At 30.4% G+C, this 13,181-nt stretch overlaps 1 protein-coding gene across 1 annotated transcript in view; it reads left to right on the top strand.

Moving 5' to 3' along the window:
* Positions 1-9,771, top strand: part of LOC126889374 (glutathione S-transferase 1-like) — an 85,268-nt gene extending 75,497 nt beyond the window's left edge. The window contains exon 3 of the mRNA XM_050657627.1: positions 9,376-9,771. Coding sequence (XP_050513584.1) covers positions 9,376-9,687 — 312 coding nt within the window. The 3' untranslated portion in view covers positions 9,688-9,771. The remainder of the gene's footprint in view (positions 1-9,375) is intronic.
* Positions 9,772-13,181: the final 3,410 nt, after the last annotated feature.

The raw sequence follows: 13,181 nt of genomic DNA, 5'->3' as shown, positions 1-13,181 counted from the left end.
TGTTCTACGTGTCGGACTTAGTAAAACGCCCAATATATTTGTTGGACAAAAAAAAACAACCTGCTAGTTTTCACAATCATAAACTGGTCAGGATGACGCGTTCCACAATTAAAATCACGTTCCATAGTTAAAACTTCCGCTGTTCCAGTGTTGTCATACATCAAAGTTTGTCCGACTAGACACTATTAAAAGACCAGGAACTGAAGCTTTTCACCTCGCAATTTTTACAGAATGGATCGATTTGCTTGAAAATGTGAGAATAAGTGGTGGATAGTCCAAAGCTCAAAATCTATATGATGCCGAAAGGCGCTTTTACCATGTGGGTGGTTGCCACCCCATCTTGGGGGTGGAAATTTTTTATTATATTTTGACCGCAAAAGTTGATAAAAACATTAATTTTAAGCAAAAAATGTTCTATATATTTTTTTGATAAAATTAATATTTTTCGATTTATTCGCTATCGAAAGTGTTGGTTTTATATTGAACAAATCAATGTTTTTCGATATTATACTCATTTACGATTCACTCAAGTTTTGCCGTAGAAAAATGTTTTTCAAACCAAGTTCTTGGGAATTAAATAACCTACAATTTCATATTTAAACATTTTTTCGTATCTCTGATGCTAATCTTTCTATTCTGAAGAAAATGGCATTTTTTACCAAACTACAAAAGTTCGTTATTCGCTTTTAACTCCAGTTTTTTAAAAACTAATTATTCTAAGCCAGCCAAACTTCTGGAATTTACTACTCATACACAAGTAAAGAAGTATAAATAAGGCCAATGACTAAAAACACCTCTAATTTACATTATTATGCTTCCAATTGGATTTCACCTTTTCTTCAAAAAAATATGTTGATTTTTTAAACATAACTTTTTTATTTTTTATCCTAGAAAGTTTGTTAAAAAATAATTTTGTAGGTTTCTAGAAGATCTATAAGGCTATTAATATTAAATTAATATTAAATCCTTTTAAAATCCACAGTCGCAAAAAAGGTGACTGTAAAAGGGTTGGTAAAGGTGGTTTTTACATGTTATTACAAGTTTTAATTGTCAATAGTTCACTCAATTTTTGCCATAGAAAATTTTTTTGTCAACCCCGTTCTTGAGAATTAAATAAGCTACAATTTTATATTTAAATATTTTTTCGTATCTCCGATGATAATAATCTTTCTATTCTGGAAAAAAGAGCATTTTTTACCAAACTACAAAAAATCGTTATTCGCTTTTAACTCCATTTTTTAAAACTAATCATTATAAGCCGGTCAAACCTCTAGAACCTATTAATAATGCATAGATATAGAAGACCAAATAAGGTCAATGACTAATTTTAATTAGGGTGGTAGGTAGAGGGAAGTTTCCGATCACTTTTTCGCTGAAAAAAATAGGGACTGACATTCTTTTCATTATAAGTCACTTAATTTTTGAGCTAGAGATATTATTTATTTCTGTAGATAGATATTTTTAAATACTTTCAATTAGTTTGAACAAGTTATTCTCGAAAAATGCACAGTTTTCCCGTCTTTTGAGTTTAAAACTATAATATTTAGCATTTGAGGAAGAAGAGCTAACATATAATAAAGTATAGTTCGATTACTATTGGTCTCAAAGAAAATTAAAAAAAAACTGTTTTGTTTATTTTTTCAAAAGGTACATTTTTGTTAAGCAAAGTTGTTTTGATAAAACGAATACTTTTTGAGTTATTAGCAGAAAACTGATTAAAAACATTTATTTCTTCGATATAAAACTAACACTTTCGATAGCGAATAAATCGAAAACTATTAATTTTATCAAAAAAATGTATAGAAAATTTTTTGCTTAGATTGAATGTTTTTACTAACTTTTGGGTCAAAACAAAATAAACAATTTCCACCCCCCGAGATGGGGTGGTAACCACCCCCATGGTAAAAGCGCCTTTCGGCCTCATATAGATTTTGATCCTTGGACCATCAACTACTTATTCTCAAATTTTCAAGCTAATCCATCTATTCTGTAAAAATTGCGAGGTTTTGTCCTATTTTAAGCTTCATTACGTGCACTATTATAATAGTTCTTAGGCCCCCATATAAAATTATTATTTATGACCACACCGTTGAAACTTTTTGTACTTGTTATTTGGGTGGAGTCGGACAAATTTGGAGCTTGGCGCATTATGGTAGTGGGGCGTTTGTCTGTCAAGCGGTCACGAAGTTGTCAATTTTATGCAAGAAAAAAATTTATAACCACATTGGTCATTTTATTTTAATCAATGGTTTTTATCATATAAACAGCGAAAATAATTTTGTCGGACAAAAATATTGGGGCATATGACGCGTCGGACACGCTAAAGATGTCATATTTATGAAAAAAATAAATTTATTACCACATTGATAATTTTAACGGTATCTACCATAAAACCTTTTTACAATAATGTGGTAACCTTGTCGGACAATTTTCACGGGGCATATGCGCAGTCGGACGCGCCGAAGATGTCAATTTCCTGAAATTTTTTTATTTACAACCATTTTTCCGACAACATTAGTAGGTTATAAGTAATTATATTCTTAATCAAAAAATCAAAGTGTCGGACAAAAATATTGGGGCAAATCGACAGTCGGACAAAAAATTTAATTGTTATTAGTAAACTATACTTTCAAACAATGCTGCGTTCGTGCATCCCTTATCTTTACAACCATTTTTCCGACAAAAGTAGTAGGTTACAAGTAATTATATTCTTAAACAAAAAATGTAATTGTCTGACAAAAATGTTGGGGCAAACGAAAAGAAAACTTAATTCTTTTAGGCTATCGACGAGAAGGTATTATCAAAAAAAAATTTCAAACAGTGTTTCTCGGTTACTTTTGAATCGATTTAGCTGATAATTGGTACACACACTAAGTAAAACATTTAAAAGGGTATGATGTAGATCTGAACCCAAAATTTTCTTAAAAAATTTTCCTACAAGAGGGAAAATTTTAGAAAAATTTTGATCTGATAATTTGTGTACATACTCCTTGAACAACGACAAACATCGTTCTGTAGTTTTTTTTCTCGAATTAAAAAAAAATCCGACACATGTATCAGGTTATAAGTAGTTATATTCCAAATCAAAAAATCTAAGTGTCCGACAAAAATATTGGGGCAAATCCAAAGTCGGACAAAAAATTTAATTTTTATTAATAAATTATACTTTTAAAATATGCTGGGTTTGTGGATCCCCTATCTTTACAACCATTTTTCCGACAAAGGTAGTAAGTTACAAATAATTATATTCTTAAACAAAAAATCTAATTGTCTGACAAAAATGTTGGGGCAAACGAACAGAAAACTTAATTCTTTTAGGCTATCGACGAGGAGGTATTATCAAAAAAAAAACTTTAAAACAGATTTTCTCGGTTATTTTTAAATCGATATAGCTGAAAATTGGTACACACACTAAGTGAAACATTTAAAAGGGTATGATGTAGAGCTGTAGCCAAAATTTTCCCAAAAAATTTTCCGACAAGAGGGAAAATTTTAGAAAAATTTTGATCTGATATTTGCGTACATACTCCTTGAAAAACGACCAACATCGTTCTGTAGTTTTTTTTTCTCCAATTAAAAAAAAATTTCCGACACAAGTATCAGGTTATACGTAGTTATATTCTAAATCAAAAAATCTAGTACGTGTCCGACAAAAATATTGGATCAAATCCAAAGTCGGACAAAAAATTTAATTTTTATTAATAAACTACACTTTTAAACTATGCTGGGTTCGTGCATCCCTTATCTTTAAAACCATTTTTCCGACAAAGGCAGTAAGTTACAAGTAATTATATTCTTAAACAAAAAATCTAATTGTCTGACAAAAATGTTGGGGCAAACGAACAGAAAACTTAATTCTTTTAGGCTATCGACGAGAAGGTATTGCCAAAAAAAATTTTAAAACAGTTTTTCTCGGTTATTTTTGAATCGATTTAGCTGAAAATTGGTACATACACTAAGTAAAACATTTAAAGGGGTATGACGTAGAGTTGTACTCAAAATTTTCTTAAAAAATTTTCCGACAAGAGGGAAAAGTTTAGAAAAATTGTAATCTGATATTTGCCTACATACTGCTTGAACAACGACAAACATCCTTCTGTAGTTTTTTTTCTACAATTAAAAAAATTCCGACACATGTATCAGGTTATAAGTAGTTATATTCCAAATCAAAAAATCTAAGTGTCCGACAAAAATATTGGGGCAAATCCAAAGTCGGACAAAAAATTTAATTTTTATTGATAAACTATACTTTTAAACAATGCTGGGTTCGTGCAGCCCTTATCTTTACAACCATTTTTCCGACAAAGGTAGTAAGATACAAGTAATTATATTCTTAAACAAAAAATCTAATTGTCTGACAAAAATGTTGGGGCAAACGAACAGAAAACTTAATTCTTTTAGGCTATCGACGAGGAGGTATTATAAAAAAAAAGTTTAAAACAGTTTTTCTCGGTTATTTCTAAATCGATTGAGCTGAAAATTGGTACACACACTAACTAAAACATTTAAAGGGGTATGACGTAGACTTGTACCCAAAATTTTCTTAAAAAATTTTCCGAAAAGAGGGAAAATTTAGAAAAATTGTGATCTGATATTTGCCTACATACTGCTTGAACAACGACAAACATCGTTCTGTAGTTTTTTTTCTACAATTAAAAAAAAATTTCCGACACATGTATCAGGTTATAAGTAGTTATATTCAAAATAGAAAAATCTTAGTGTCCGACAAAAATATTGGGCAAATCCAAAGTCGGACAAAAAATTTAATTTTTATTGATAAACTATACTTTTAAACTATGCTGGGTTCGTGTATCCCTTATCTTTACAACCATTTTTCCGACAAAGGTAGTAAGTTACAAGTAATAATATTCTTAAACAAAAAATGTAATTGTCTGACAAAAATCTTGGGGCAAACGAACAGAAAACTTAATTCTTTTAGGCTATCGACGAGAAGGTATTATCAAAAAAATTTTAAAACAGTTTTCTCGGTTATTTTTGAATCGATGTAGCTGATAATTGGTACACACACTAAGTAAAACATTTAAAAAAGTATGACGTAGAGCTGTATCCAAAATTTTCCCAAAGAATTTTCCAAGAGGGAAAATTTTAGAAAACTTGTGATCTGTTAATTTGTGTACATACTCCTTGAACAACGACAAACATCGTTCTGTAGTTTTTTTTTTCAAATTAAAAAAAATTTTCCGGCACATGTATCTGGTTATTAGTAGCTATATTCCAAATAAAAAAATCTAAGTGTCCGACATAAATAGTGGGGAAAATCCAAAGTCGCACAAAAAATTTAATTTTTATTAATAAACTATACTTTTAAATTTTGCGGGTTCGTGCATCCCTTATCTTTAAAACCATTTTTCCGAAAAAGGCAGTAAGTTACAAGTAATTATATTCTTAAACAAAAAATCTAATTGTCTGACAAAAATGTTGGGGCAAACGAACAGAAAACTTAATTCTTTTAGGCTATCGACGAGGAGGTAGTGTATCCCTTATCTTTACAACCATTTTTCCGACAAAGTTAGTAAGTTACAAGTAATTATATTCTTAAACAAAAAATGTAATTGTCTGACAAAAATGTTGGAGCAAACGAACAGAAAAATTAATTCTTTTAGGTTATCGACGAGGAGGTATTATCAAAAAAAAATTAAAACAGTTTTTCTCGGTTATTTTTAAATCGATATAGCTGAAAATTGGTACACACACTAAGTAAAACATTTAAAAGGGTATGACGTAGAGCTGTACCCAAAATTTTCTTAAAAAATTTTCCGACAAGAGGGATAATTTTAGAAAAATTGTGATCTGATATTTGAATACATACTCCTTGAACAACGACGAACATCGTTCTGTAGTTTTTTTCTTGAATTAAAAAAAAATTCCGACACAAGTATCAGGTTATAAGTAATTATATTCTAAATCAAAAAATCTAAGTGTCCGACAAAAATATTGGGTCAAATCCAAAGTCGGACAAAAAATTTAATTTTTATTAATAAATTATACTTTTAAACCCTGCTGGGTTCGTGCATCCCTTATCTTTAAAACCATTTTTCCGACAAAGTCAGTAAGTTACAAATAATTATATTCTTGAACAAAAAATCTAATTGTCTGACAAAAATGTTGGGGCAAACGAACAAAAAGCTTAAGTCTTTTATGCTATCGAGGAGGAGGTATTATCAAAAAAAATTTTAAAACAGTGTTTCTGGGTTTCTTTTGAATCGATTTAGCTATAAATTGGTACATACGCTATGTACAACACTTAAAAGGGCATGACGGTGAGTTGTACCCAAAATTTTCCAAAAAGATTTTGCGACAAGAGGGAAAATTTCGGAAAATTTTTCTAAAATTTTGGAATGTTCTCTACGTTGCGTCCTTATAAACATTATAAGGAGTATTTATACAAATTTTCAGTTTGATCTATGTAGATCTAACCGAGAAAAATTGTTTATAGTTCACTTTGGTCTCCTTGATGCTTATTATTTTTTTATATCCCAGAGAACGGCTGTTCCCGTACATGGGACACTATATTATACAAGAAATTTTCGATTTTCTAAATGTGACTGAATTGAAAAAATTGGGCCAAATCCAATCTTAAAATACAGGAAAAGAGAAATGTGTCAACCATCCATTTTGGTACAAGGGTGTGGATGTTACGGCTATTCCCATTTAGGGTCTGTTTTTCGTTCTCGTCCCCAAAACTCCCAAAAATTTCGAAAATTTAAGTCCGATTTTACGGCTTCTTATAGTACTGAACATTACCTTTCCAACGCATGTTTAATTTTGAAAATTCTTCTCTTCTTCTTCTTCTTTTTATATAGACATTACTCTGTCTGTTTTTCAATGTGCCTCCAGTAAGTTGTCATTCCATCTTTTTCGTGGTCTTCCCACTAATCGTCTTCCTATTGGGGAACCGTCTCTCTCCGTTCTTACTACTCTATTTGTTGTCATTCGGCTTATGTGGTCGTTCCATTCTACTCTTCTGCTTTTCATCCAGTTAATAATGTTGTCCACCTTGCATCCCCTTCATATATCTACACTTCTAGCTCTATCCCACAGCGTCTTACCATTGATTTTTCGCAATGTTTTCATCTCTGCTGTGTCTATAGCTTTTTTTGTCCTTTCTGTATCAGGTTGTGTTTCTGCCGCGTATGTCATTATTGGTCTGATGACTCTTTTGTAAATTCTGCCTTTCACTTCTTTTCTGATGTTTTTATTTCTCCATATTGTTTCATTCAGGCAACCTGCGGCTCTGTTTGCTTTATTCACCTGATCTTCCACTTTTGTTTCGAGCTTTCCGTAGTTGCATAGTGTGATGCCTAGATATTTAAACTCCATGACTTGTTCTATTATTTGACCCTCCAGCTCTAATTTACACCTTATTAGATCTACTGTTGTAACCATGCATTTAGTCTTTTTTGGGGAAATTAAAATGTTAAATTTTCTAGCGGTTATATTCAATTCGTGAAGCATACGTTGTAAATCATCTTCACTTTGAGAGATTAGTATTGCGTCGTCTGCATAGCAGATTATTTTAAGTGGTTTTTCTCCCATTTGGTATCCTTTTTTTGTTCTTACTTTTTTTATTATTTCGTTCATGATCAGGTTGAACAACAGAGGACTCAGATACAAATTTTTGATAAAATTTTTGTGAAAACCAACAGATTTAATATTGTTGAACAAAAAATAAGCACAAAACAAAAAATATCTCGACGTTGTTACCTCACGAAATGTCTAAAGAAAATCTATGCAAAATTTCAGGTAGATCGGTCAAGTAGTTTATCAGTTACAATGTCCACCGCATTTGAAAAAGGAGTTTTGAGAAAAATGCGTTTAAAGTTTTGACAACTGCATCTTTATCTTCTTATTTGTCTGCCAAATCGTAAAGTAATGAACATCGGAATATGTTTTTTGAATTGGGGAGTAATCTACAAAAGAGAAGGCGAACAGTTGTTTAACGTTTCTCACTACGCTCAAGCGTGCTGGCGCGAAGCCTCGGCAACGCCAGTCGAAGGTAGGGATATTCAACACCCTGTATCTCTGGTAATTTTACTCCGATTATTTTGAAATTTTCAGAGAGTATTCTTGAAAGTATGCACTTTTATTTGAAATAATAAAAAAAATTTAAATATTTCAAACCATACCCCCTCCTTAAAGTGCTTGAAATTAATCAAACTCATATTTCTAGGGTGAGTCTAATAAATTGAGCAGGGACTGTATGTTCAAAAAGTTGGACGGGTTTAAAATGAATGGTTTGTGAAAAAAGTAAGATCAAATTATAGAGCACATTATTTAATTTCTCCTAAAAATCTTCTTTTTCTCCATGTAACTTGAAAATGGTAAGAGATACAGTAATAAAAAATAATAACAAAATTTTTATCTAAAACAGCCCTACATTTTTGTATAGTACCTTTTTTTCGTATCTTTTATCATTTTCGAGTTACATAGAGAAAAAGGAAGATGTCTAAGAAAATTTAAAAATACGCTCTATAATTTGACTTTATTTCTTTCAAGAACCATTCAATAAAAAACACTACGTTAAAAGGTATTTTAAAAGGAAAACAATGCATTTAAATTCTGGTGAATGAGAATTTAAATATACTTCTCATTTTTGTTTAAAATACATTAGTCATAAATTTTTTTTGCAGAATATCTCACTTAGTTTGAACGTAATTGGCATTTGATATTGCCCATTTTAAACGTCTTTTCAAGCACTACAAAAGGTATTGGTAGCATTATACACCTAAAATCGACCGTTTCTCTGTTATTTCAAGTTGAATACACCGATTTGAGATTGCCCAAAAAAAAAACAAACTGTTTTCACCTACCATATCTCTTTTTGTATTACAACTAGAACATTTAAGAAGGAACGAATCTGTTTGTTTATTTATAAGCTACAAAAATGTTTTATGCAGTTATTTTAGTTAGATGCATAGTTTTTAACGTATTCGCAAAAAACAGTCCGAAAATGTGTAATTTTTCAATGAAAATATCCTATTTTCAACCAAGAATAACTCAAAAAGTATTGAGTTTTCAATAAAAATATAGAATAGTTTTTGCTTAGAATTAGGTTATCTAGCCTCTTCCGTGGTTATTTTGACCAAAAAATTTTCCACCCCCGAGAAGGGGTGGGAATCGCCCCCAAGATAAAAGCGCACATCGGCGTACGGTAGACTTTGAATTAGAAGATAAGTAGAGGCTATTCCCAAAATTTCAATAAAATCCATGCAGTAGGATAGAATTCGGAGGTAATATCCTGTTCTTGCTCTAATTGACTGGCGTAAACAAGGTTGTTCAAATAAGGCTAATAATTTAGATTTAACTAAGATATTATTCCAATTATATCATATTTTATTATTATTTGTTTTTTAGAGAAGTCTTCTCTTCGAAGGTGAGAAAGTAATTGCCCCTAAATTACTAACAGCGCTCGAGGAAGCCTATAATATCACAGAAAAATTTTTGGAAAAGAACAACTACATCGCTGGTGACCAACTAACAGTAGCTGATTTCTCTTTTATTACTTCCATTACCTCATGGAATGCGTTTTTCAACTTGAAGGAAGCTAAATATCCCAAAATAGTTGCTTGGATGAAGAGAATGCAAGCTCTGCCTTACTACAAGGAAGGAAATCAAGTTGGCTTGGACCAGTATTATGCAATTATGAAAGACAAAGTTCCCAAGTAGAATACATCTTGTTTGCTGCGGATCACTGTATATTTTTTTAAAAGATCGAATTTTTATTTTTAAATATATTATTTTGACAAAGTTTTGAATGTGTTTGTTTGTAGCATGTCTAAGTTAGATTTTAGGTTTATATAGAATTAAGCCACAAATTGATTCTGAAAATCTCTCCACTCTGAAAATTGTTTTAAAAAAAAGATGATTTTATTAATGTTTGAAAAACATAACCGCCAAACAACTTTTGATTATAACAACAGTTCACTATGTTTTGGTTCGATATAAGCATAATACACATAGTTTCAAAAGTTATGCATCACCTAAAAAGTATGGTCATTTTCAGAGTTTATTTTTTCGTGGACAGATTAACGCCTTCCGCTAATTTTTTTATTAATTATTTTAGATTTGTCTTTGGTATTTACGCAGTTGGGCAAAGGTTTACTAAAACTTCTTTTTTGAACTTATACCGGGAGAAAAAAATGTTTTTCCTATGTTAACTTTGAGACATCCTGTAGGGAGGACGAAGGATAAGTATGGGTATACATCGAAATGGTATTATAGTCTTATGTTTTGTAAACATTTTGTTTTATGAATGCAAAATAATGGAACTGCAGGAACGGAGGCTTCAACTACACTAAATATCTTGAATACTTCTTTAGGTCTTCCAAATTCAAACTCTAGACTTGAGTGGTTAGATAGAACATCATGACCAATTATCAAATCAGCACAGAGATTTTTAACTGTAAATAAATTAATGTTGTCGTATGAGTGGTCACCAATTTTAATATTTTGACTAGTCACACCTATAACTTGAGAGGTGTGTGATAATTAGACTTAGGCAAATATGCAAATAAAAAGGTATGAAATATGCGCATAAATATGCAGTATTTTACCCAAAATTATGCACGTTTATCTAGAAAATATGCATGTAATTAAAAAATATATTTACAGTATTTTTTTATTTACAAACATATTTACAATATCTTCACATGGTGTATTAATTAATATGTATATATTTTACAAACTAAGCTAATTAATTAAATATTTAAGTATTTAAGTATTTAAACAAATAAATAATTGATATTATTTCGAATCGTGGTAACAATAAATAATTATCAAATGGTGTTCAAAATTTTCTAACAAATACTTATGGCTTCTATCTGATTACATAGAAAAACTTCTTTAGATATTAACTGATGTAATTGGGGCATTGTTCAAATTTACGATAATAGTTGGTTCTAAATTAAGTGCTTCGAAAAACGTCCCAGCTAGATTTGAACCACTTGAGAAAGAATCTGGTAATAACCACTGTTTTTTTCCATGGTTGCTTTAAATTTTTGAAAAATTTCCTATCCAATATGTATTACTTTTAACGTTTTGAAACAATGATTCAAATTCTTTTATTTAAAATGTACTGTCTAACAATGATAATTATTTGGAGGATTCTAATTGAGTAATAGTTTTCTGAACAAAACTATAGTTTGATTTTATTTATTTATTTATTTATTTATTTATTTAAAACTTACAAATACCACCTAGGTAGTAATTACATGTAAGAGTGCTCATTACTTGGTATAACAATATACACACAAAAAGTACAAAAAAATACAATATACACACAAGTACAAAATAAAAGTACAGAAAGTAAACACATTAAAAAAAAGACACAAGTTAATAAAATTTTAAAATTGATCCCATTACTTATCTATTGATGATAACATTTTTTAATATCCCTTACACTACAGTTAAAGAGGTCTATATCACAGATCTTTATTAATGCATTACACTGATATTGCATATAGTTTACTATTGCACAAATTTAAGAGATTGTGGTAGTGAGTTGACAAAAATTAAGAAAAACAAAGGCCCTAAGTTGCTCCCTTGGGGGACACCAGATGTAGCCTGAAATTTATCTGAAAAACACCTGCCAATTTTGACTCGTTGAAACCTTGATTCCACATACGATTTTATAAATGTACAAGCATCATGCGAAAAACCAAACTCATTCAATCTCGATAAAAGAATGCCATGGTCAACCATATCAAATGCCTTTGAGCAGTCAGTCATTATTAAATCTAATTGGAGTTTATTATTTATTGCCTCACTAGCAAAATTAGACAGAATGCACAGATTACTAGTTGTGGATAACCCAGGCAAGAAACCATGTTGTTCTGGAGCAAATTCATTTTCAAAATTTTTCAGTATATTCATATAGAGAATAGATTCAAATATTTTAGCCAGGGAATTAAGGATACTTATTGGACGATAGTCTTCTATATTGTTTCTATTACCTGATTTAAAAACTGGAGTAATGGTAGCCTCTTTGAGTTTGTCTGGAAAGGTGTTAGTTTTAAGAGATAGATTAAATAGATGTGATAATGGTTTTTGAAATATATCAGAACATCCTTTAAAGATATAGGCAGGGATATTATCACTACCGGTGGCCTTTTTTGGCTTTAATTTTTTTATACTAACCTTCACATCTTCTTCACTAATAACTGAAAAGTTAAAAGATCCCTGTGAACTACCCTGATGTGTGGATGATACCTGATAAATTGAGCTAAAATGATGAGAGAAAGCCATGGCAATATCCTGAGGGCCTGTATATGTATGATCATTTAAAGACATCTCGTGAGGAAAACCGCTGGTTTGTCTCCTATTTCTTATGAATGTCCAAAAACTATTTGGGTCACGCAAAATGTTATCTTCAATATTATTTTGATGCTGCATAAATTCATTTTTGATTTGCTTTTTAATAGTATTTCTAAGACTCTTGAATTTATTATTATCGACAGCACTAGCTTTCCCTATTTTTATATGTTTGCTTAATTTGTTTTTTTGTCTGATTTTTCTAATAAGGTCTATACTAAAATAAGCTGGATATTTCTGTTTTTGTCTATTTTTAATAATTTTCTTTGGGATGGCTTGATCAATGCAGTTATACAATTTATCGTAAAATTGATTAATACAATCTGTAGCAGTTATGCAATTATACATATCTGACCAGTCAATGTCTCTTATTAATTGATACAAAAGATTTATGAATGACACCTGACACTGAACTGTCTATTTGCGGCATTTTCAAAGCACAATCATTATTCACAATTACGAAGACACGTGTTCACGGCTTATTTTACAACAAAAGCGAAATGGGCCGTCAAAATAAAAATTTTTACCTAGAGATATAAACTGGGTGATTTTGGAACCTTTGTAACCAAAACGTGACAAAACTGTGTACATATAATAAGCCGCTCTTTTATTAGTTACTACGTTCAGGTACCCAAAATTTGAATATGTACTAAGAGATTATAAAACAAAATTAAATATTGAGATTTCCAAGATACTTGTTACAGTAATATAAAAATATATGTATAGTTACAATCAAAATTTAAAATTATATGCACTTTATGCACACTTATATGTATAAAAATATGCAAAATTGGAAATTTTTGCATTCTTTATGCATTATATGCAAAATATGCAATTTGCATACGGCTGTC

Source organism: Diabrotica virgifera, chromosome 8 (assembly GCF_917563875.1).
Source record: "Diabrotica virgifera virgifera chromosome 8, PGI_DIABVI_V3a".
NCBI classification, from domain to species: Eukaryota; Metazoa; Arthropoda; class Insecta; order Coleoptera; family Chrysomelidae; genus Diabrotica; species Diabrotica virgifera.
Note: the sequence above shows the minus strand (reverse complement) of the source record. Positions and strands in the feature narration are given on the sequence as shown.